Genomic DNA, 25,556 nt, shown 5'->3' with positions numbered 1-25,556 from the left:
CTATATCTAAACTGCTCTGTGATTGGTTGCTTTACATTGTAAACCCTTTAAACTAATGGTTTTAAATGCATGACAGAATGCACTGCTTTATATCAGTGGTGAATGAAGACAAAGTGATTTGCAAATGCATAATAGTTGGTTAGTCTGAAGTGCTTAATGCAGGCAACATCTGTGGATGACAAAAATAAGAGTGTGGTGACACACAGTGCAGAATGTAAGCATCTAAAAATGAAGTAGGTTTGCTGTAGAGCAGGCCAACAGCAATGACAAGCAAACCTGAGGTTACTTACTGTAAGTCATAACCTGTGTTCTCTGATAATAACAGAAGCGTCTCATGGAAATGATTTCCCAGAAATAACCAAAGCCAATGATTGAAAGAGAACTCAGAAGTATCACAACAACACAGTTTGAAAGACATGCTAGTCTTACACCTTATATCTCCTTGATGTAACCCAAAAGTTTAGATGAAATCAAAATCTTGTGATGCCGTCTCCATCTAGTGAAGGAAAAGGTTGCGCGTGCAGAGGAAGGGAGCAATCAAAACCAAAACAACCAGAAATAAAAGGTTAAAGTATGTAATGTTCTCTCGTAACTTTAGTCATTCTGAAACAATTCAACATGAAGAAACGTATACATGTTCATGAACTTCATATGATACAAAAAGCAAAAGAAAAAAAAGTAAAGACTGATGGCCTGAGTGTCAAGCAACTTGAATAAAATCTTGAGGGAGAACTCATTCATAAACAAACTGGAAACAACCATAATTGAATAAATCAAGATTCTTTGAAATACATGAGTACATACAAAAGTGGTAAGAAGTAGTGTTGTTATGTCAAAGTTTCTGTGCGCTATAAATATGAAAATGGCAAACATTTTATAACAGAATACCCTCAAACTTACTGCAGTGGTTGAAATTAACATGGCCAACATGCCTCAAAAGATACCACTTACCCACAATATCACGGCATGACAATGACATTTGTTTTCACGCAAAACAGTTTCACAATGTTACAGTTTTTTGCAAAAAACAGCAAGGCCAAGATGGTCAAGTGTCACGATGTCAGAAGTCAGCAACCACACGTCATCGGAAAAATGTACTCTTCCAATTAAGACTAAAATGTTCATGTGCTCTACATCAAAACTACTGAAAACATTAAACTCTGCGTTAAAAAGTATTTCTGTTTTGATTGTAACAATGCAGTTCGACACATTCAGACTCCAAATTTTTGTTGGCCCAGTGATTACTGTAGTCCTCTGAAGACAACAACGACAACGCAAATGTGTAGTAGGTTCGTAACAGTCTTCGTTCGAGTCCCCCTGTATGTTAATACTTATTGTGCCATTCGCACTGACCGACACTCACCTCTTCAATGTCCAAGTTTTTTCTGGATTTGTAAATAAACTCTCCAATTGCGACAAAAACTGAGAGGACTAGTCCAGCTGCCAGCACAATAAAAATTCCCCCTATGTTCTCCACACCCAGAGCACTGGCCTCTTTGCTGTCCTCCTCTGGGCAGCCATTCCCTCTCCACCATTTCTCCTTCATCATGTGCAGCTTCCCCTCCTCCTGAAGCTGCAGGATGGCAATGGTGACCTTGTCTCTGTAAGGGGAGCCTAGAGCAGGGAAACAGCAACAGGATAAAAACCATTATTACTGTCATTACCAGCGACATAACCTCTGGGTTTGTTGTTTCGGAGACAAATAGGGAGCATTTATTGGTTATGCTTCTTGCTCATCTTACCAATCGGGGTTCCCACTCCATAGCCCTTTGAATCTATCAAGCCACCAATCTGTGTGAGGTTGCAGTTACGCTGGCTGATGTATTCGATGCTGGTCGACTCCATCAGAAGAGCGTAGTCTGTGGTTAGAACCCTCTGAATCCCCTCCCGGTTGTTTTTCACCAAAGCCGTGTTTTTCCTGCTGCTCATGAACGCCCACATTTTCTCGTAGGTTGAGATCTTAGATTTCTGTTGGATCAGAATCAGGATTTATGGAAGTTTAAAACAATGTATCTCAATGGTCAATGCCGCAAACAACAACACAGAGGTTTACACCAAGCAGATAATGTTGATGCATGGTCGTATGTGATTGATACATGGTTGATGCTTGTTTCTAATATTTCAGATGGAACAATAGTGGGAGACTATCTGCTGACTGGAGCAATCATCCTGATGCATGGCAGGAGATGGGATGTGAAGTGCGTTCAAATCTGCCCCAGATCGTTCCATTTTCTCTGCACATTCAGATAAACTGGCTGCTGTGCTACAGGCAAAACAATAAATCCTAATCTTTATAGAAAAAATGCCCACAGGTTTTTCCTTAAGATGCATTTATGAGGAAAGTTTCTACGACAGTAACTTTTAACCTTGCTCTTTTTTTGCAGACTCCATTTTCAGCCAACCCGACAGACAGCACGTCATGTTCCTGTAATGACTGAGGACTCCTGGCTCAAGGGTAAAACTTGTCAGGCTAATTAAAATCAAAAATCAATCAAAAATTGTGTTAGCATCCCTTCCCCCGCTGGTGAACGGTTACTTTTCCATTTAGCGAACAGCGTAGAGAGGGTTACCTTAAAAAAGGTCATGGTGGAGCCGTCTCTCACAGCACCATACTCTATTTTGGTTTGCTTGGCCAAGTCATCCGCAGAGTCGATCGGTGAGTCCATTCTCTCCACAGTGAGGAAGGCAGCCAAGTTGGCAGTGTATGAGGAGATTATGATCAGCGTAAAGAACCACCATATTCCACCAACTATTCTCGTAGAGAGGGCCTTAGGCATCAGTTCGGATCCTGTAAGATAACGACACAAGGAACAGAATGAATCCTACAAGCAAACACATCCTGAGTCAACGTCGACAACAGAAACAATTTTCTTCATATGTAGGTGATGGGTGAAGGTGCTTCATGCCAGGTATGAAAACAGCATAAAAACATAATTCAGTCATAACTGCAGTAAGTGTACCTTGCTGCATAAGTGCTCCAACACCAAACCAGACACTGTTTATTAGAGTGAAGTTGTTTTCAACCACATCTGAGTCTGGGTTGCAGGGGTGAGGGTTGTACCACTCATAGGGAGTGAACCTGAAGGTGAGGAATGAAACAGTCACAATTAATAATGAAAACGACAAAATAATACCATATTTATGTGAGTTTATGTGAATGAGTGGCAATGGCTCATATTTACTCATTACTACGTGCATTCATTTTCCAGCACATGTCAATGACATAATGCATAATAATAATAATTCTGACCAAGGACACAAAAACGTAGCTGTGCTCAGTTATCACTGCAGTGTTCAATGAATCTACAGGTTGCTGCTGCAGCCAGAATTAATGGTTGATTGTTCATAAATCCAAATGGCCTATGGCATGCAGGAAGTTTAAATGTTCAAAGTGAACTTTTGGTTTTGCAAAAAATGTTAATAATTAAAGTGCAACCAACATAATGAACGTATAAAGCTAATTGCAACTGAACTTATAGATCAGGATTTCGATACATACATTAAGCCTTCGTTTTGTTAGCATTTTTCTTTATGTTTATTGTATATGTAAAATGAGAAAATGACATCTGCTCAACTTAAACCGCACAACAACTTTAATTTGTAGGAACTGCATTCTTGCTGTTAAGTGGCCTGTTTAGTAAAGCTTATCAAGTATGTTTTTGGCAATACAAATAACTTCTATGAAGTGAGCATCCTTCAAGAGGCTGTTTACCTGGCAATAACAAACAGCACGCAGCTGACGCCGAGGCATGCCAGCAGCACATACATCCAGATGTCAGGAGACAGCGGGTTGAGGAAGGAGAATACTCCGGGGTTGGTGCCGTTGGGTTTGTGGTAGAGGATGCTGATGCCCAGCGTCATGAAGGGCTTGGAGAAATCTATCACCTTTTCCCTCACATAGGTGATGGTGAGAGGGGCCACGGCGAGGTCGGCCACCTAGTCCATAACAAAAACATCAAGCAGAGCCACAGTCAAAGAGATGATCCGGCTGATCACTCACATTTTCTCTCACTTTTAACCTGGATTGGCACTCACGTGGTCGATGAGCTCTCGCACCATGCCGTTCCACTCCCCTTTGTCATTCTGAGCTCCATACTTGCCATCAGACACCAGTTTGACCTCATAGGAAAAGCCCAAAATGTTGGAGAGCTCTTTGAGCAGGTCCAGGCAGTAGCCCTCAAAGCGATCATTTCCATACAGCGGCTTATCAGATTTCTTATACATGACATAAGGATTTTCCTGGAACAAGGCGCATTATAGACTTCATTAGTTTTAGCAAGACACTCCTGATCAAATGCTGGTTGAAAATTTTACTTCAATTCATACCAGAATAGTTGTGACAATGAGGGTCCTGTTGGCCATTGAGTCGGTCACATTTGTAGAAGAGTCCTTGTTGTTTTCTGTTAAATTAAGGCCTGTTTGGGAGTTCCATACGCCAATCTGTCAAAAAGAAAGTATCCAAATAACCACACTGACTGGACATCAAAGATCCAAAGTTGCTCACGTCACCGTCACATGATCAAGGCGTCGAACGCAAAGAAGGGAGAAGAAACAGAGGAAGCAGAAAAACAATGGAAGAACAAAGAGATGAGAGAGAGGGGAAGGGGGAAGAAAGGTAAAGAACATAAAACAGTAAATTATAAAACTAAAAATGCCACGTCCAGTGCAGAAATGTTCAACATTCCTGCACATCAGTTCCTAAAACCTTTCCAGGGGAGACATCACAGAGGGCAGCAGGTAAATTAGTCAACAGTGTCAATATGCCTTTAATCTGCCGGGGCAGTTAAAGTACAGACCTTTTTCCACACTTTATTCAGGCGGTTGTTGCCCGCGATTGTCTTGCAGAAATAATAAAGAGAAAGCATTTTAATCACAGAGCCCAGAACTTAAAGAAAAAAAAACTGAACACAATAAACGATGATGGTGAATTTTGGCTGAGACAAACGTGGAAAATAATAACTCCTGTTGTTGCAGCTCTTATTTTATTTTCATGTCCATCTCTATTTTCTCTACCCAGCTCTGCTTGAATGTCTGCAACCACAGCCTGTACTGACAGCGCAGACACACGTCAGAGAGTTCACCTTCTCCAAGCCATCTTCCTTTAAGCTGATGACATCTAAATCAAATTCTTTCCGCAGGCCGTCCGTCTTGTTTATAATTATTTGTCCCGTCAAGCCGTTCCATTGCGCCTGTAGCAGAGAGAGGGCAGAAAACAAAAGCGATGAATCCCTCAGTTCTTATTGTCATAGACATGCAAAATCAAGAAGGAGCCTGGAAAATGAAAACAATTCTTTTAATTAATAATGAATAATTGTTGAGTGCTATATTAAGCAAAGAACACTGACAAAGGCTAACTGCATCTCAATGGGCATTTTTGCTTTGGTTGGGTCCTCTGTGGAAATATAAAGTGAATAAACATGGTGGATGGTGATGTAAATGGAGCAGGCAGGCATGGCCTCTGTCTGAGCAGAGAGCAGTGGGTGGGCAGCTGAGTTCAGAGATATTTGAATGCAGTTGATAATGAAGTGAGCTCAGCTGAATAACAGTCAGTTTAAATCTCTTTTACAGAGGGCTCACAGAGCTGCATCTCAATTCTGCGCGAGCAGGAGGAAACTCAGAAGCCAGTTTTGTTATGGGAAGATGGCATATCCACAAATCAGTACACCAAATGTAAATTTGCCAGCGTTCAGCTTGTGGCATTTCATGATTTCTAATTTATCTGGCTGCACATCAAAGTGTCCTGAAAATAGAATTTAAGGGGCAGCACCACGTCCTCAGAAACACGTGTAGATCTCCACATTGCAATCTGAGACTGTTGCATTACACCCAAACGAGAAATAATGGAATCACACATTGATGAAAAAGCTTCAGCTGGGGAAACAAAAGCATGCTGCTGCTCCCTCATTTACATATTATCACAGGAAAAACTGGGTTACTTGTGATAATCTACACGACTGAACATTTTATTCCTTGTGCACAGACAGAAGACAGTTGGTGGTCTTAGAGGAGGAAAATAGTCTCAGTGAACGTGACTGATACTCCGAGGGAAGACATAGCTGTTAGGTTTTCAGAAGCTGAAAGCCAAATGCAGTTGGGACATAAATGGGGGAAGAGCCAAGGACTTATTATTAGAGTGAGTGACACAAACTAAAAGCCACTGGGCACACGCTACTGAAACAATCTCACTGAAACTCTCTGAAAGTACTTCTGAGGTGTCTGGAGGTTGTTGTGTCAGACATCAGTTAGAGGTGTATTAACAACACTGAGCATTTGTGTCCCATCACCTCGTTCTTACAGCCTTTAACCAGAAACTTACATCAGCCAGTTAGTGAAAATAATTCTGTGAAACGCAGCAACGCAAAAACTAGATCCAACATTAAACTCGATGGCATCACGAGGCCTGTTATCCCCTTCGTAACGGTTCATCTATGGGAGGTTACAGGGCATCGTTTGGCGAAGTTGCTCTTTGATTAGGCCGATTCACAGTCTTATTGCACACATCTGAGACCTGCTTGACCCCTAAGTCCAGATTTATTCCTGTCATTAAGTCTCCTTTTAAATCCTCACCAATCAAAAGTGTCCCTGTCTTGGCCATGTGTTGGGGTCATTACTGTACATGTAGTGATGACATGGATCTTCTCGGATTGGAGACTCCAGATCATAAAAAGGATAAGAATGAGATTTAAACACACCACTGAAACCTCTGTGAAAATCCATGAACACACTGGACAGGCCATCATTGTGAGAAAATCTCCACTGCTCCCTGAGGCCTCTATGCGCCACCCTCACTAACAAACGTGCTCTGTGTGTGCATTGGTAAATTCAATAAAACAGCCCAAGTGCACAAAGCTGAGGCTAATTTTCTTGCCAATGAAACTGTCTCTGCAGAACTTTTACATTTAGTATCAAATATGTGATACAGCTCTGATTCCTGCGGGGGAAACTGTCTTTTTGCCTTCCCTCCCACACGAGAGCAGAGTGCAGGCTAAGCTATGGAGCCGCACCACTGGATTCAGCGTCTTGCTGAACGGCACCTCAGATAACACAGCTATAAAATTTAATCTTATTGGACCATATCAGTATTTTGCATGTTTTAACCAATTTAACTTAAATTCTTGACACTGTGCGCTGCTGATAATTTTCCAATTGTACCACAGTGTCTTATTTGAATGTGTTTTCCACCACCCAGGCAGCCACTGGTCTCTGCGCAGCATCACATTCACCTCGCAGAGACTGCAGAGAGAAAATCACTTGATATAAGTGATCCACCACCATGACGATCAGTTCTGATTTGATCGTTGTCAAAGTTACACAATTACTGCGTGGTGATGTGCAGACCTTTCAAATCAGTCATACCTGACAACCAGATTGGCACAGAAATAGGGAGAAGGATTATGGGAAATCTGTGTAAACCACTGTAAAAAGTTCAAAATGTGTCACAATCAAGTCACCACTATATCACAAAACACTTGAGAGCAACAAACTTCTCAGACACACAGAAAAACTGTTGTGTTAACTTGCTGCATGCAATGATAACTGATGAAAATGACAGCGAACAAGATGTCCAGCGTGCCAGACTCAAGTCTCACAGCTTGATTTTGACACAACAGTTATATGAATGTGCACAAATTGTTGTGGTTTCTATCAGTTCTGAATTTCAGTGTCAGTACTTTGCCTGTTTGCCTGCCGCTAACCTCTCCTGTCATTTCAGATCCCACCTGGCCGCACACCTGTCCCATCAGACTCCTCAGCATGCAGGCCAGTTTCTCCCAGTTCCCTACCTGATTGTCTTTTCTGACCCTTTTTGCTGTCTAAGAAAAACTAGCATATGCTAAGCTCTGGAAAACATTGGCTGGTAGTTTAAAGCATGGAAAGGAAGCACTCGTATAGTCCTTTTTAAATGAATGCACAATAAAAACAATACTTGAGAAGATATGGGATGTCATGTTTATCGAGTAGAAGACAGAAGGCAGACCAATGCGTTGTTTATCACCGGTGGAAAAGAAGCTCATATCTTACATCTCAGTGTTTTTATGTAAAGTTGCTGATCGCAAGTCTAATCCCAGACGATATCTGCTGAGGCTGTACAAGGAAAGTTCCTCATTTACCCACTGTGCACTCTGGGCTCTTTGTCTGTATCCTTCATTTTCTGTCCCCACTTCTAATTGAAAAGCTCATTTGTCAGAGAAAGATCTAATTAGAGACTGCAATATAGCAGGAGAGCCCATCAAATTCAAATATCGCAGCAGAGCTGAGAAAATCCGCTTCCACAATTAAACTGGGATCACTTCCACCGGACGGACTGCGTGTTTTCCAATCTGTCAGCCTTTGCTTTTAAATGTGCTTCAGTCTCATTATGTTCCCACTCTGCCTGCTGTCAGATCAATATGCAGAATTTAATACTTATTTCCTTCTCAGTTACCTCAGATCTACACCACAGCATCCTTCAAAGCACAAGGATGTAAAGTGACATTCACTTCAAAACAAACATACGAACAAATATATTTTAAAATGAGTATGAAGTTCCTGAATATCTTATCCTGTCCAACGTCTGCGCCTGACATCAGCCCCCATCTCCCGAGAAAAACTTTAAATTTAATTGTGACACACGTGTTCCTCGTTCATCACATCTGATCTCCTAACTCCATTGTTTCTGCGCCTGTACCCAAGGAAATGAGATAGAGGCAGCAGGCTGTGAAACGGATGGATGGGTGGAGGAAGAGGGTGCCACACATTCATAACCCACACTCACGTCTTTGAGCATGTTCATGAAGCGTGATCCGAAGCGCCAGGGTTTGTGCCGGTGGCACTGAAGTGAGCTGACAGTGATCTGGGAGGTGCGTTGCGAGGCGGCAGCCACCATGTAGACGGCGTCGTACATCAGAGCTGCTTCAGTCTGAAAGAGAAACACGGCCGTCGTCATCCGTCAGCAGGGATCACAAATCACGTCGTAAACTAATCACATCCCGACTGTTGACCGTGCACGGTGCCATGTGGTTCCTAAATACCCCAAAATACATTACCTTTCTGATGTACACACAATCAGGAAGCAACAAGGTGGATTGCTGTACTCTGACTGATTAATATACAAATACATACAAAATCATATCAAGTTTTCAACTGCCCTTGCACTCAGTTAACATGAGCATAAAGGTAAACTCACTGTCATCATCCCCTCCATCATTCCAGTCTCAGCTTTGGAGGGGGCCTGCAGTCGCTCCATGGCCCACCTCTCCACCACCGAGGCCACCTGAGGGCTGTCTATGTTGAGCAGTCTGAACCCTGTCATGTTGACCCCACTGTAGCGGTACGGCTCCAGATCGAGGGCGAACAGGTCCTGCAGAAGTGCAACAACATCACCAGTGCAGAATTAATGCGCTTCTGTTTAAAGTACTCAAAAGTAGATGTGACTTACTCAGCAAGGGTAAAGGGACACTTGATTAAAACAGTGGAGCAATATACTGAATAATACCATGGAATTATGCCAAGGGCACTGAAAACATGCAGCAATCTTATTATCAAAACGACCACAGATGTTTTGAGTTCATCTGCATAATCTTTGCATAACAGAATCTCCAAGTGAATACACACATCTATGCTTGCACAGGATAAAAGGACACTTGATTAAGACAATGGAATGATGTGTAATTAAGTGGCATGTTACCAGAATACATATCCATCAATCCAGTCTCAAAGGGAATACGTTGGAAAAAAACAACCTCTGTGTGTTGCTGCAAATGTCCAGAATGTGGCTTCATAAATAGTTTTCTTACCAGTGTTGTGAAGAAGAAGTGGTAATATTCAGTCATCATCCCCATGGACAAGATCTAAACAGGATGAGAGATGAAGGAGCGGTTCACAGTTTTCCTCACACCAGAGTTTCACACCAGCCACAATAAATAAAGTTGTCTTTCCCAAACGCCATCCAGCCATATCTGCATCCTGGGACTCTTGTAAATTACACATTTCATCCATTTTCTGAATCACCTCATTTTGAAATGTTTGCATGGTTCACATAAAATATCCAAGTTAGCATATGTCACAAATTGCTCACGTTAGCGTGTTGTCTGCAATTAGTCTTCGGTGCAGCTTTTGGTTCTAAATGCGTTCGTCTGAATATGAATACGAGCCTCTGCTTGGATTGGGAATGAGCATATGATTTCTGAAGGGGATACACTTTGACTAATCTTTCACATAGTGAATATTAAATGAAAGGCAGTGCAGACTATTCTCCACTGAAAAAGGAAACCCTGAGGACAATGACACCTGCCGAGTGTAGACCTCATGCTGCTGTTGCTCACCTGCTTGAGAACATCAGCTGATGTCTGGTAAGAGCAGTCAAAGATGACGTAGAACTCCTTCCCCTTCTTCATCTCTTTCAACAGAGGACGGGCGTCTTTACTTCCTGTTGGCAGCTGGCGGATCTTGATTTTAATGCTGTATCTGGATGGAGCTTTGATCAACTCTTGCAAACGAATCAGTCCTAAAAATTACAAGACAAGAAGACAAAACCATCATTAGACTCACTCATCACATATTTACAACAAATCCACCTTCTGTAGGCATTTAACTGTAAAGTTAGTGGATATATGGTGTAGTGTCAAAAAGACTGTAATCAAAACATAAGCAGCTTTTGATTGTAATGAAGACAATGGTTAAGTAATATTATTACATAGTTTAAGGTGCTTTTCTGAAGTATGAGACCAGAAAACAGCCAAATTCATCTGATAGTGAGTGTCTTTTTGTTTACCAAACATCCACTATGTCAAAATGTCACTCTTGTCATATCATATTAAGAAGAGCCAGTCCTTTTAATAAATGTAAAATCTGCAGGATCAGATAAAATTAGCATCCCAAAACAGAAAGCATGTGTTTTAGCTATTGGTACACTGTCAAAACCTCATGGAGGCTGCAATTATTGAAGGAAACAGACTTATCATTGTTGTGATTTATTACTTAATAATCTATGATGAGGTGCTTAAATTTATCCGTTGTCATTTAGCCAAACAATATGGAGAGAAAACAGGAAAACAAACCCAGAAAATTAGAGAACTTTTTTTTTTTTTTGCGTCATATTGTTTGACGGAAGTGGTAGCATAAGATGTCACGTCTGTATTGATGCTAGCTTGATGGATTTGATATTGCAGTTCCTCGTTGCGACCACTAGAAGGCAGCACACGATTAAATACATTACATTACAATACAATACAAGAGGCGAAGGTCACATGACAGATGGACGCATCTGGCGTCAGCAAACTAACCTGCCTTGTTAACTTTGCTAACATTACTCATACTGTAAGAGGGTAATCCGTTCCGGTGGACAACCTTACTAGCGCAACGTTACACGTGTCTCTAACTCGAAAACTGTCACCACTAGAGAAGAATAGAGAACATTTGTTTGTTTGTTTTGTTGCGTCATTTGTTTGACGGAAGTGCTAGCATACGATGCCACGTTTGTATTGATGCTAGCTTGATTAATTTGATTTGCAGTTTCCAGTTATGACCACTAGAGGGCAGTACATGATTAAATACGTTGTCAGCAGTCGTCTTCGCAAAGGCGAGCGTGAGGCGAAGGTTACATGACGGATGTACGCAGCCAGCGTCAGCAAGTTAGTTTAATGTAGCCTTGTTAACTTCTTTGTTAACTGGAATCTTTACTAATGCAACATTAGTTGGTCTCTCACTCCAAAACAGTCACCACTTTAGGAAGATTAAGAACTGTTTGTTTTCTGATTGACCGACGGAAGTGCTAGCATAAGAGGCCTTGTCTGTATTGATGCTAGCTTGACAATTTTCATGTTGCAATTCCTCGTTCTGCCCACCCGAGGGCGACAAACGGTAATTTCAAAATACACACAGGTCAGTCGCCATACTGTCATGGCCAACTTTTCTATCCACAGAGATTAACTTTATATCACAGAATCTTTAAATTCTTCGAAAACAGTACAGTATTATACAAGATGTCTGAACTGCTGAACCTTTTCAATGATTTAATATTACTTATTTTTGCCGATGACTCCTTGCCAGTTTCTGACACATTGTACGTTCTTCATGTGCGCACAATGGTTTAGAGTAAACCTGTATTAAACTTATTAACTTGCTTTATTTGTTACGTTTAGGCTATATACGTGTATTATGTTCTTACCTATTGTACCGCTCAATGTTAAATCTCGCACTTGTAGATCAAAAACTTTCACCTTTTATTTCTTCAATATAAAATCACTTCACTGTGTTCACTGCCCTCCAGTGGTCACTACGAGGAACTACAAGACATTCGTCAAGCGACGTCAAACGAAAATGAAAATATATCTACAATTCCGGTTTAGACATTCAAAATAAAACGTTCACGTTAGACAGCCATATATACGCACTTTAATGCGGTTTAGAGTTGTTGCGCTCGAATTTTGTGTAAAGTTCGTGCTTGGCAAGTGACTTTGGTGTGTTGCACGCATCGAAACATCATGCCAGAGATATTTCTACTTTGAAAGGTCGTTTCCATGTGGAGTAGTCTTGTTTTCGAGCATCACTGGCATGTGACAGCGGTCATCAGTAATTAGCTAAATTGGCTCGGCACATCTGGTGGATGATGCCAGGAAAAGAAGCCAGAGGAACATGTTGCTGCTGTGGACAGCAGTGCTTGGACTCTGCACTAAAACAATGAACTTATTTTCAACAGCAGGACATGAGACTTCAACAGGCCATGAAACCTGCTGTGACCGCTGGCTGTGTGTCACCTGCTGACAGGACTTCACTCATTCACACGTGAGTCTGCAAACAAAACGTCAAAGAAGAAGCTCGTCTGAAGGTAAGAGACTTCCTCCTCTAGTTGTCTGTCGTGTGCTGCAGTGTTGAGGCTGGATGCTTGTTGTTTGCATGCTCGTCGTGCCTTGTCCTGCTGCTCAGAGGTTTGTGAGGCTGCTGCTGCTGCAGTCATTGATAAGTTTGATGTTATGGGGTGATTGTCATTGTTTCTGTGCAGTCATTGGCTTTAAGCATAACACTGGCCTGCGGTGTGAGTGTCATTTGCACATGGCGCTGTTTCGACTTTTTGTGATGTCTGAAGACATTTGAAGCTGAATTTGGCTTTTCATTATCATGTCCAGTAAATCTGTGGTATGAACTGCAGTGCTTTAGATAGAAACTCAGCCTGTGGGTTAAACTACAGTATTTTCCTTTACTCTAAATCTCTGGTATGCCGTCGTGGTAAATGACTACTTTGTACAGGGAACATTGTCATTTATGGCCTGAGCGGGCAGCAGCAATTTTTCATATCATCAGTTGGTTATTTTTATGATACATTCATTAATAATCCAAAGCATATTTGGAAATAGTAAAAAATGCCTCTTCCAATTTCCCAGAATCCACTCTGTCATCATCAGATTTCTGGTTTTGCACACAAAGACATTCAGTTTGCAAAGATGAAAAGCAGAAAACTCTTACGATTGAGAAACTGAAGGTTTCCTTTGATAAATAACTTGAATGATAATCAGTTTTCAGAACAGTTGCCGAGTCATTTTCTGTCCATCGATTAATCAACTGATTGTTTCACTTAAACCATAACGACAGGAAGTCTATGGTGTAATCTATATTATGTGAGCTGGTTTAATTCACACAACAGAAACACTTCAGTCCATGAAGAGCATCGAGCTGCCAGCTGAGGGATGATAACACCTTTACAGCTCCTTCCTCTTCTGTTTTAGAGAGCACTGCTTTGCAGACAGTGTGTCTGTTAAAAGCCACCGAGGAGCCTTTTAAATGATCAGCTCTACATTTCTAAACATCAACACTGTCGTCTTTAAGGACAGACAGAGTCTCAGCGTCTCTTCTGGCTGCTTCTGTTTCTGTTAAACTTTACAATGTCACACATCAGGCTATTTTCCATCTTTGCTCCTTCTTGTTCTCCTCATATTTTAAGATAACTGAGTCATACTGGTCTGGAAAATTGACTTCTCTTCCCTTTGACCTTAAAAGCATTCGAGCTGCGGATACTTTAACAGCACTGTTCACACAGGCACAGATGTAACAGCCAGCTCCCACATCAGTGTAAATGCACAGTTTTTATGCTTTGCTGCTGCTTTGAGAGTCTCCTGTCGTCAGATCTCATCCCGACTCACCGGTTGCGTCCTCGTAGACGACGGTGACCGTCTTCCACTTGTAGAACTGCACTATGTCCAGCACAGCTCGGCTTATGGAGGTGTATTCAGGGTAGAGGTTAATGTAGAAGCTGTCCTTGTTGTCCACTGAGGGGTGTTTCCAGCGCGTCTGGATGTGAGGGACTTCCAGGGCGTTGCAAATAGACTGGACGGCACTGACAGATGAGCTGTGAGAGGGGCCAAATACGGCCCCGACACCCAGAGCCAGCTGGTCGCAGGCTGAGGCCATGAGACAGGAGAGACGCTGGTTAAAAAACAAACATCTCGTTTCAACACGAAAAGCTTTCCGAGTGAAATGACGTGGTTCTTACCTCGCCTCGAGGCCTCAAAACTGTCGAACAGGTTTATTCTCTGGATGTCGTAGGTCAACGTGGTGTTTGGCATTAAGGTCCGGTTCCTGTTTATGTTGGTTACAGCGAATTTAAAGGCCAGTTCTTCAACGCTGATGGGCTCGTTCTCAAGCGTCTCAAAGATGCCCCCTGGAGCAAGAGAGGAAACACACGGACCCATGAAACCAGTTTTTCCCCCAAATTCTGCATTTTTAAGTGCGTTTTGTTGTCAGAACGAGTGTTTAATCCTGTGGTGGGTGAATATAATTTCAACAGTTCAATAGAAAATATTCAAAATGTCGTGAATATCCATGAATTAGATGTAACGCAGCATTAAACTATTTTTAATCAAGCAGATCTTCTGCAGGACAGCCGCCATATGCAGCTCCAACACACCGGCTTAGCGCGTCTGACGGAGGCGGCTCGCATGTCGGGTAACACAACTAGAGATGGAGTGAGTGTGCGTGTGCGTGTGTGTGTGTGCGCGCGCGTGTGTGTGTGTGTGTGTGTGTGTGTGTGTGTGTGTGTGTGTGTGTGTGTGTGTGTGTGTGTGTGTGTGTGTGTGTGTGTGTGTGTGTGTGTGTTAGAGAGAGACTAAAGCATAGCAGTTTTTTAATGCTGATTCAGTTTCCTTGCTTATAATGTGATAATGATAAATTACACACAGTTCAGACTCCACCTGCATTTTCTGCCATTAAATTCAGAAAAATCAAATAGTTAATTATCATCATTAACTGTTGTCTTAAACAATATATTCCCTTGTTTTTGACGTGTGTATGGCAGCTGCTCTAAAGTTTATTATCAGTGTAAAAGTGTCCATTTAAGCTCAGGTTTCAGCCAATGAGGCCGTGCGTTCGCTGCTGCAGAGGAAGTAAAGTTCCTGTTTCAAACGCCACCACGACGCCTCGCTCAGGTCCGTCATCAGACTGCTCTGCTCTGTTAGCTCTGCAGTGGCTAGTTTCTCGCCATGAGCTCGGCTAGATTAGCCAAAAGAGGCCGAAGCAGCTCTACAGTGAGACGGGTAAAGCTACTGTAGCTGCTAGCATATCACAAGTACGACAACAATATTGTTTTTGCTTGTCTCCATTTGAAGGTTGCGGCCACGGAGTGCCGACAGTTGCATAATGTGGCCCAATTTTCTCTGCACTTCTGCCACATAATGCTACCAAGGGACCTGGTTGAGATGACAGGATTTAATCTCATTCAGAGAAAAAGCCTGACCTTCACTGACTTAACCCTATTTACGTGGCTTAAATTTCACAGGCTGACACAATAGCGAGCGGTTCATTATAGGCCAGCTCCACAGCTAATACGTCCATTAGCGCGTTATCATGGCAGACATTTAAAAGCATCCCAAGTCGTCTGTTTTTCTAACAGCAATTCAGCGCAGTTCAACGGCTGACCTGTCGCACCCATTCACCTCACACAGTCGCATTCCAGTCGTTTTCAGTTTACTGCTTCCTGCCACCTTCCATGAACTTAAACATGTTCTCACCAGCTGGTGATTTATGGTATCACACAGTCAGGATGTAATTTACTGTAAAGAGGTTGAAGAGTTTCTGCTCAGGCTGCCAAACTCTTTCCTCTACATGCTGTTTCAGTTGCCTTCTTTGTCCTGGACTGATGCCTCTGTACCAGATGTTTTACCAGCATGTGACTCTGAAGTGTTCTTTTTTTTTTTTTGGCTATTTGATTAGACCAAAGAGTGCTTTTATTGTGAAATTAGCCGGTCACTCTGCACTCATCCAACATCAAGTGTGAACTACAGTATATAAAAATCTCAGCACCTTTTAAGACCCATAAAACCCACAATGAAAGTGCAAAGCTAACCTCGGTGTTTATAGACAAGCTGCTCCATTGTCGCACTGGAGGAGGAGGAGGAGGAGGAGGAAGACTCAGAGGCCGAATGATGCTGCAGTGGATTAACGTCGTCCGCTCTTCTCATATAGAAAGTGCATATTATATATTCTCAGACTGAACATTTTTCATTTAACAACCAGCCGTGCAGAAGGGATTTCCTCATCACGTCAGCCTCCCCAGTAATTATTCTAAGTACCAACTTGCACCTGAAAGCCTCATAAACTCATCCCAGAGCCCGAGTTAGCTACTTGTTTTTTCCTGCTAACATTTTGTTTGCCCGATAAAACTCGAGCAGTTAGTAGATTATCAAACGTCAGTTATTTTTCTAGATGATTATGGGTGATTGATTCATGGACTGATCATGTCAGCTGATCATTTCAGACTCTCAGAAAATTATGAGCTGCAGATATCAGAGGAATTGAAAAAAGCACCAGACAGCGTTTATCGAGGAAGGAACGACAAACATGCCCAAATATTTTTAACCAGCATGCAACACTGCAAAATGTCTGCTGCCTTTCCGGCCTCCTGCAGTAGGTGCAGTCTGAAAGTTTCGCCTCTCACGGTGACGCACACTGACCGGAGCTTTCAGAAAGACCAAAACTGACAGACTTTAATTTCAAGATACATCTCTCTTTCAAACACAATCACGTTTCAGCTGGCTGTGTGTGTGTGTGTGTGTGTGTGTGTGTGTGTGTGTGTGTGTGTGTGTGTGTGTGTGTGTGTGTGTGTGTGTGTGTGTGTGTGTGTGTGTGTGTGTGTGTGTGTGTGTGTGTGTGTGTGTGTGTGCGCGCCCCGCAGGGAGGGGCTTGTTTCCGACTTGAGAAGCTCATTCTGAAAAGCATCCAACTCTTAATCCACCGCGCTGCTTCAGAAAGATGGCGGTCTGGCGTGCCGCGGCCGGCAATATGGATATAAGTTACTCCAGCCAGGCACGAGAGCTACGTGCAGCGTTTCACATTTCAGTTACATAAAGAGCAGCATGAAAAACATTAGGATTAAGGCCAGAATAATATTGGTTTGTCACTGGATTGTCACCACCTGCATGTAGTGCTCGCAGACTCGTGTGAGATTCAGCATCCTTCCTGATCCCCGCTGAAAATGCCCCTGCACGTCGATCTCGCCAAAGCCTTTTAAAATGTAAATCGTTCCAAACATCTGGGCCTTCAGTGATAGCATTTTTCTGAAATAATACATTCAGAATGAAACGTTTGTTCTCAAGTGCAGACCGAAACAAGGCCAGCTCTGAACAGGAAGTCAGTTCCTCTGGCCTCATTAATGTGAAATTAGCAGCTTCCAGGTTTGCCACACGCAGGATTTCTCCTGCAAACAAAACAAAGGCTGAAGGTATTTTTTAAGTGCTGCAATTTTCAAAGAAATCAATAGCTACATCTGCCATGAACACAAATCATAAAGATGCCGTTTCAGACCTGCAGTGGTTTGCAAATGACCTCACTTCAACACTGAGGCTACAGATGGCAATAGGTCATTGCACTCTCTAACAGGCTTTGAAGAATTGCCTGTGAAATTGTGATTGATTTGGACGGAGAAAGGGCCTTTAAAAAGCTCCCCTTGAGACCTTGATTGTGAATGACCTTTTTCTTTGGTGTAGCATAGCCTCAAACCCCAAACTGAGAGAGCCTTGTCTGGACTCCCTGGTCACTAAGAGCATGCTTGAAAGTGCCAATCCTAATTATGGTCACCAAGCCTCAGTGAGCAGCTGCTAGGACCTGTTAAGGGTCTTAATTCTAGCCACTGGAATATGAAATTTTCAGGTCGAAATCCAATAACCTTTCCCCAGATTTGCCAAGCAAATGTATCCATCGCAGAGTCTTTGATGTGACTTTTCCTCTCGAGGTGTTTTCAGTATAAAAGAGGAAATAAACGGGAGTTTTGACCAGCTGGTCTTCATGTTTGTTTGCTCGGAGTGCACAGGCTGCAGCGACTGTCGTGGCTTTTATTCAGGACTGAACTACGAAATAATCCAAGTGCATCATTTCCAATCAGCGAGTTTGTTCCCCTCACACTTAAAGGGCTGTGAAAAGAGATGTTCCAGTTTGAAAAGCAAAAAAGATAGCTGCTGCTGTTCAGGTTTTCTGATTTGCATTTTTGTAGCTGACCTCTAATCAGGCATAATAAGATGGATCCAATGCTGTGTTCAGGATGCATGCAACCAATGATAGTTTATAAACTCAGCAGTCATCAGTAGCTGTTAATAATATATTGATACTCCATTAAAGCCCAGTCTCTGATATTTACTGCCTCCTCCAGTGAGAAATGACTGTAACCTCATTGGCAGTCCTACAATAAGCTCAATAAAAGTCATGGAGAGAAACAGACGTACAGTGTTAGCATCTGTCGCAGCGGCAGCACGTGTGTTTGGTTGAAAGGTTTTATATTTTGAAAGAGCGCCATAAACTATTTACACACGCAGCTTTTCTTGTCAGCAAAAGACAAATATATCTATTTTACTGCACTTTTCACTTATTCATTTCCTCTTTTGAAGCCTGGTGGAAAGGCACATCCCACGGTGAAAGAAAAAAAAAAACATTTATCTCTCCTCTCAATCCCACCTGGGACAAGATCTTAAATTTCTGTTTAAAGTATAATGAGCTTCTTGATTTGCAGAGAGTCACCCGGGGGAGTCGGTGCGATGGCGGTTTGTCTGCAGTTGAGCATGAAGACTGCTGGTCCAAGCAATCAGTGCTGGTTCACATCAGCAAAACGCCACTGGAAAATATCTCTGCTGCTTAAAGCAGCTGAGCTCTTTGTTTAAAATGTCTTTGTGTAAAACAGATTATTAATATGCCTGAGGTGGTTCTGCGCTGCATCAGGAAGTGACTGATCCATCTGGTCGCCTGGTTATTGTGCAGCAGAGCACTCTGTTATTATCTTACCCATGACCACCGTCAACCATCCAGACATCTGGAGCCTGATGTATAAATGATGTGCATGCACAAAAACCACACACGCGCCTTTTCCCCACCCCTGAGCTGGTGTTCATAAAGCACACGCACACCTCGCACGTACTTCAGACCAGGTGTAAACGTGGTTTTCAGGAGACAGCTGAGGGGACACGAAGAATGAGGTGAAAGATGTTTAGGCTGTTCGCCAATTTCACTGATTTTTGCAGCCTCAGCAGCATCTAAACTTCATTTTCAGTTGTTAATGAGTGATGATTTTTAGCATCATCACTTCCCTGTTAATGATCTTTGGTTTGATCCTGAATTGTTGCCTTGTGAGGCAGCTGGACTCGCGAGATCAGGTGTCAGTTACGCGCTTGTGGCTGAGCCGCAGTGGTCTGAACCAATGACAATGGCAAGAGAAGCGACTGTTTGTTCGACAACAAGAATGCTCGTACAGAGGTTAGCGTGGGTGCAGCTGTAGCATCGGTTAAATCAGAACTGGTGAGTATTTCTTCATTGAAAGAAGCCCAAAGAACGGCACTGAAGGCCTCCCGATGGAAAAGATGTTTTCATTCTCGTCTCGATTTGTTCGATTCACCAACTGGCTGCGCTGGTACCACTTTCCTGCTGTGTGATATGGCTCTTTGATCTGATTGGTTGAAAGTCCCTGATAGCCGGCGTTAGATAGGTGGTTCATCCAATCACCTGCCAAGTATTTTCTGAAAGTGTGTGCTATCTGGCGTGTCAGAGTGTGAAGTCACACGGATCGTCTCTGCCGTTTAACAGCGGTGACTGAGACATAACCGTGAAGATGCTTTCCGGGCTCGTAAGCAGCCACAGCTGTGTGTGATGACAGCTGTTGTGCTGCTGTTTGAGAATGTCGCTGATGAAACACAATTGTTTAAGTTGCTCTTTTTCTTATTTTCCATTCTTCTCACTGACGAGTCCGACGAGCGTGGAGGGTGCGCATGTATTGTCATGCAAACGATTGTTTAAAGACGTTTCTGCACCCATTTAGAGCTAAATGTGGGAGCGAAAATGGAGTTTGTGCATGTGCACCCGTCTCCACAGAGACTGAGTCAGGCGTACGCACCACTTCATAAATCTGACGGGAAGAATGCTTATACATATTTCTGTCTTTGTTCGTACACGTTGTTGTAATTATGAATGTACACAGTTTTATGCATCCGGCTCCTGGAGGGAAGTGGCAACCATCCTCCACTTAAGTTTCAGAAAATTGGTTTAAAATGAGTTTGATAGATTGACGTGGTTGAAGACTGAGGCAGAACATCACAGTCTTATCGCTACATGCATTTTCAATTGGAAGAGCTCACAAAACACTGCGTGCACACCGCCAGGAAAATAATTACACTTTCTTTCACCTCAGGCTGTAAGAACTGTGGTCCAATGAGACGGAGTCAACATGGATGTCTAGAGTGGCATTTAATGATCTCCTCAGCCTTCCAGGCAGCCATTTTTTAAACTGAGCAACGGAAAATCCTGGAATTGTCAAAGATACCTGGACATCAGCCAGCGTTGATCACAGTATTTCAAAGACATCCTTTTCACCACACCTATGATCATTGTTTCAAGCTACAAATGTCGAGCCAAAGTTAAAAACAAACAAACAAAAATGATTTACTGGCTCATGTTCATTCCTTGGGCAATGATATGAACTGAATTGGACGTTTTACATAAACTTGTGAGTGGTCTCAGGATGACAAATGGTGTAATGGTGGCACACGTCTTTGGCATTTCTGTGCTTCAATTTCTAGTTACACATCTTCTGCCGTATATGTAATATATCTTTTCGAAGTTAACATAGGATGATTTATCGGTCTATCACTACTTCAAATGAACAGTAACGATAAAAGAAGAGCCCAGTGCCTCCACTCTTACATACAGAAAATCACCTCATGTCTTAAACATGGTCTATAATTTGTGAAATACAAAAATATATTTTAAATAAATGGATATCTTCTTTGAAGAAACTCATCCTGTCTGGCTTTTGCGCCGTGCTGCTGTGTCCTGTAAACAATCCTGCCCGAACAGAAGCTCTTTAGCAGCGTTGTCCGCCTGCTGTAACTCCAAAAATGGGTCATGGGATCATGGCTCAGAGCATCTTTAGATTCCCCACTTCTACATTTCATGGAGCCGGACAAACCAGTGCTGTAAATTGGATTCGTTTCCAATGCTGACGCAGATAAAATGTGGAATAAGAATCTCACGCTGTCTGTTTGCAGATGACGCATGGCTCAGTGCACTCTCACTCAATAGGCTATTAGCAAGCAAATGAATAAATGGACAAAAGCTGACTGGGACCATTTACACTTCAGCAATTACAAGTCTGACTGCAAGTAAAACTATAAAGTTAGAGCAGAAATCACCTGACAAGCTTGTCTTCAGAGACACTTTGTTGTAAGTAACCAAGAATGCAATCATCCATATTCACTCCTCACAAATAAAATACAATAAACATCTGTGAGTATCTGTATATTAAAGCTTCTTTTGCAGGGAGAACACTGCAGTCCACTTTTTTCTATCAGGACTTTATGACTAATACAATTTCTAAAGAAAGGAGGAATGAAAATGCATGCTGTGGCTACCATTAATTACTTTCCAATATAATTTTCAGGATCACTGAGCTTCCATCTCATCTTTAATAGGCCAGACAATGCTTTGGGTGATGCATGCTAGGAGGTCACAGAAATGAAAGATTTCTGCTTGCGCTGCAGGCATGTGCTGATGAACCCTAAGGCTATGCTTTTCCCAGACTTCTGTTCCTCCTTTCAGTGCAGCGAGCGAGAGAAATAACGGGTCAGGTTCAGGCAGCTGGTCGGACCTTTTTTAATCCAGAACGCCGACGTGAGGGGTTAATGTTAAGAGACCGATCTTTAGATCCTGATTGTCATCTGCGATTTTGTGACACATGAAGGGAAGTCTTTTAGGGCCCAGGAACACAATGACGTAGTGTTTTGCTTTCTCCCCTCTGCCCATCCTGGGCCAGTTCCCAGTGAGAACCCACCCCCACCCCCACCTCAACAACACCACCAGCAGCACTCCAACCTGGGCCCATGCCAGACTGTGAATGAATGAGGAGGTCCTAACCAGTCTACTATCTTCGTTTGATGTGGAGCACTGAGGTTTCTCTGTTTCATAGGATATCTGCTTGCAACCCACCACCAAAACAGTTAGACTGAAAGAATAAGAATCAGGATTATAATCTGTAAGAAATCCAACTAATTTCTAAAACTGCTGGACTAAAACTATGAAACATGGAGATGAATGCTTTAATTACATTTCTGTGGCTGATGGCAGCTAATCACACTTTTCACATCATGTGAGTGGAATCATGAGTAAACAAATCATATTTTACTAATATATACAAGCAAACATGGAAGCAAGAGGAAACAGGAATTGAACAAACAGCACAATAGAGTGGAGGCCAGGCCACAAGCTGCTGCTTCTGTGCTCTCCCCAGTGATGAGATTTGGTTGCTGCCTAAGTACCATATTTGGGGAAGAGACTTTCTGCATAAAGAAGATTAGTGTTAGTTGTTTAAGGGCTTGAGGGAGAAGATTTACCATTATTACCAACCCCAGTGAAAAGAGTGGAAGCCAGTCACAATCTGATGCCAACACTTGCCAAGACAGAGAAATGTTAATTGAACCAAGCCACACACCATATGGGAGAGATTATGATGTGTGCGGCTCATGAGGAGAATGATAAAGATTAGGTGGCCTTGGAGAGTGATATATGATTTAGAGAGATTAACCATATAGAGCACAGATCAGAACTGTTAGATTAGCCTTTAAAGTTATGCAATGCCACAAGTCTGTTTGTTCAAGTCTTTAGAAGCAGAGGAAATTTAGATTCGCTCTGGGCATTGAACGGAGCAGACAGTCCTGAGGACTAAATTGAAAAAGTCATTTTTTTTTTGTGATGCAATCTTCAAACCCATTAGAGGAATGGTGGAGAACCAATGGCAGAGGAGCAGACAGCATTAATTGTCAAGCAAACACCGGCTCATTGTTCCAAAGTTACATCAGAAATCAAAGGGGGGTTGACGGGGCAAGAGCTCTGTTTGTCTAATTAGAAGTGCGGAGCAAAGTTGAAAGCAGAGTTCTCATCAATTCTCTAAGGCTTAACAGACAACTTTGGACTCAGATCTACATTCAGAGATGTCACTGGCCATCAGCATACATGTGCACCACCACTGAATAACTTTTGAGTTTGTCAGGCCGAAGAGAAACCAAATATAACAAAGCCTCGCCGAGACTTCCCACCCTTTATTCTTTAGCTCTGGATCCATGTCACATTCCTGTGTGCCAGAGACATCATCGTGCCAGCAGTGTATGCTGTCAGATGCAGATGAAGGCCAACTTAATCACTCATCTGCTTCTGACCTGCACTGTCAACACGGAGGAACTCTCGTTTAGCAAACCAAAGGGTTGATTTTGCTGCAAACCAAAAAAGAAGTTTCATGCGGACGACGCAGCGCTCTGAAAATCCAGCAGTGTCCAGACATCACATGACAGCATGGAAAGTTTCTACAGGATGAAAGTGTTTTTTCTACTGACACTCAACATCAGCTCACTGTTGAATAACAGGGACACAGCTGCCTGCTGGATATTACAGGATACTGCTTATATGATCAAGTAAAAGAGTGTAAGAGCGACATAGCTATGGATAAAACACATTACCCAAAAAGCATCACAAATGTACCCTGAACACACTTTGACTCCTTATTGTAAGTTTCTGTCGATGGTTCAGGGACTTGAAGGTCCTGCACTCATTACCTTACCTGCAGCATCTGAGTTGTGCACTTGCTATGAATGGAGAGTCCTTGCATGACATCTGCATCTATAATCTCTGCATTTATTATCCCGGCTATCCTTAATGAAATATAATGTTTATTCGGTCGTGTTTTGAAGGATGCAACGGTACATGCTCCATAGGGAGAGATTAAAAATCTAATTATGATAATGCCAGAAAGTCTCTTTTTTTCTCATTATATATACAGAGAGTTGGTTATTAATTTTGAAGGGAGCACAGGTCTTGCAATCATACATTTCAAATATTAAAAAAGCTGATGAGTGTGTAGTAGCAGTGTGGATGTTAATAGTTAACAGGAATGACATTTCAAAAAGCCAAAAACACTGAGCACACTTACCAATTCTCAGGACTTGCTGCGAAGTGAGCCAAAACCCTGCCATAAAGTACAGCAGTGCAAATACCAGTCCCTTCCTTTTCGCCATGGTCCTCCCTCCAGAGTCAAATTTAACATTGATATCAGTTTTTCTGCCCTCGGTAATTCATGCTAATAACTTGCCAGTCCTCGTATCCGTAACGAAAATAAACTGGCATCCGACGCACAGCCATCCCTCACACATTGTGATGAGAAACAGAAAACAAAAAAACAACAACAACAAACACTCCACTCGCAGCTGTCACTGATCAGAAGAACTCCAGTTGTCCCATTCTAAAATCCTCTACATGCCAGTGAGGTTTTGCTTCCCATAGTCACTGTCCAGACATCCCTCTTAACATGTTTTTTTTTTCTGGTGCACACTTGAATTGTAGGCTGCAACTGAGGACGAGGACCATGCGCTGTGCTCCTGCTGTCAAGCTGGAGCGCATGGGAATTAGCATTTCTGGGTATAACTTTCAAAATAAAAGTGCGGCAACGGTAGAGGAAATCAACAGGTTTAAAGAGGAATGGGCTTCATGTGTTTCAGCCACTGGATTTATATTTTAAACAAGGAAAACAAAATGCTAAGAATGAAACACAACACGACCATCCCGGATAATTTCCCATTAAATATTATGATATATTTTTTAATCTATTGAAGTAATGTTGACCTTAAGTTTTATATTTATTTATTTGATCCCATTTTACATCATCCATGCTTTTCTCTACACATTTCTTTTTCCCATATTCATCTAAACGTTATGTTATTTATGATTGTATTCTCAAAATCTCTGAGGCTTCAGTCCTTTAAATATTCTATACAAATGTTTAGCTTGGTTTCTCTGGCACCTCATTTACCCGTTATTCGACTGCTTTCATTGTGAAACCAAGCTTGCCATGTTTCCGGTCTCACTCTCACAGTCTTTGGCTGACTCGACACAGCTGAGCGTCCCTCCCGTGCAGGCGCTCAATTGAGGGCACAGCCAAGCCACTAATCCGCAAACATGGATACGTCCTGAAGATTAACTTCAAATCTGGCAACATTCGACCTCGACAACGTCTTTGCTTTGGTACACCGAGGAATGATTAAATCTTTGCTCCAGTCCTGATGGAAATGCAA

The 25,556-nt window shown here is 42.4% G+C and overlaps 1 protein-coding gene across 2 annotated transcripts; it reads right to left on the bottom strand.

Moving 5' to 3' along the window:
- Positions 1-576: 576 nt before the first annotated feature.
- Positions 577-24,837, bottom strand: LOC139336239 (glutamate receptor ionotropic, kainate 1). 2 transcript variants are annotated; one of them, XM_070970257.1, is made up of 16 exons: positions 24,419-24,632; positions 14,465-14,632; positions 14,115-14,372; positions 10,302-10,483; positions 9,774-9,827; positions 9,164-9,337; positions 8,753-8,896; positions 5,082-5,189; positions 4,797-4,838; positions 4,327-4,440; positions 4,036-4,239; positions 3,713-3,936; positions 2,961-3,079; positions 2,571-2,788; positions 1,743-1,968; positions 577-1,614 (listed from the first exon to the last, which is right to left on the bottom strand). In XM_070970257.1, exons 1-16 carry the CDS (start codon positions 24,501-24,503, stop codon positions 1,325-1,327), a joined length of 2,610 nt encoding a protein of 869 aa, XP_070826358.1. In that variant the 5' UTR covers positions 24,504-24,632; the 3' UTR covers positions 577-1,324. The 2 variants fall into 2 exon arrangements, with proteins under 2 accessions (XP_070826358.1, XP_070826359.1); XM_070970258.1 differs by lacking the exon at positions 4,797-4,838 and having other exon boundaries at positions 24,419-24,837.
- Positions 24,838-25,556: the final 719 nt, after the last annotated feature.

Source organism: Chaetodon trifascialis, chromosome 9 (genome assembly GCF_039877785.1).
Source record: "Chaetodon trifascialis isolate fChaTrf1 chromosome 9, fChaTrf1.hap1, whole genome shotgun sequence".
NCBI lineage: Eukaryota > Metazoa > Chordata > Actinopteri > Chaetodontiformes > Chaetodontidae > Chaetodon > Chaetodon trifascialis.
This window is presented reverse-complemented; position numbering and strand designations above follow the sequence as displayed.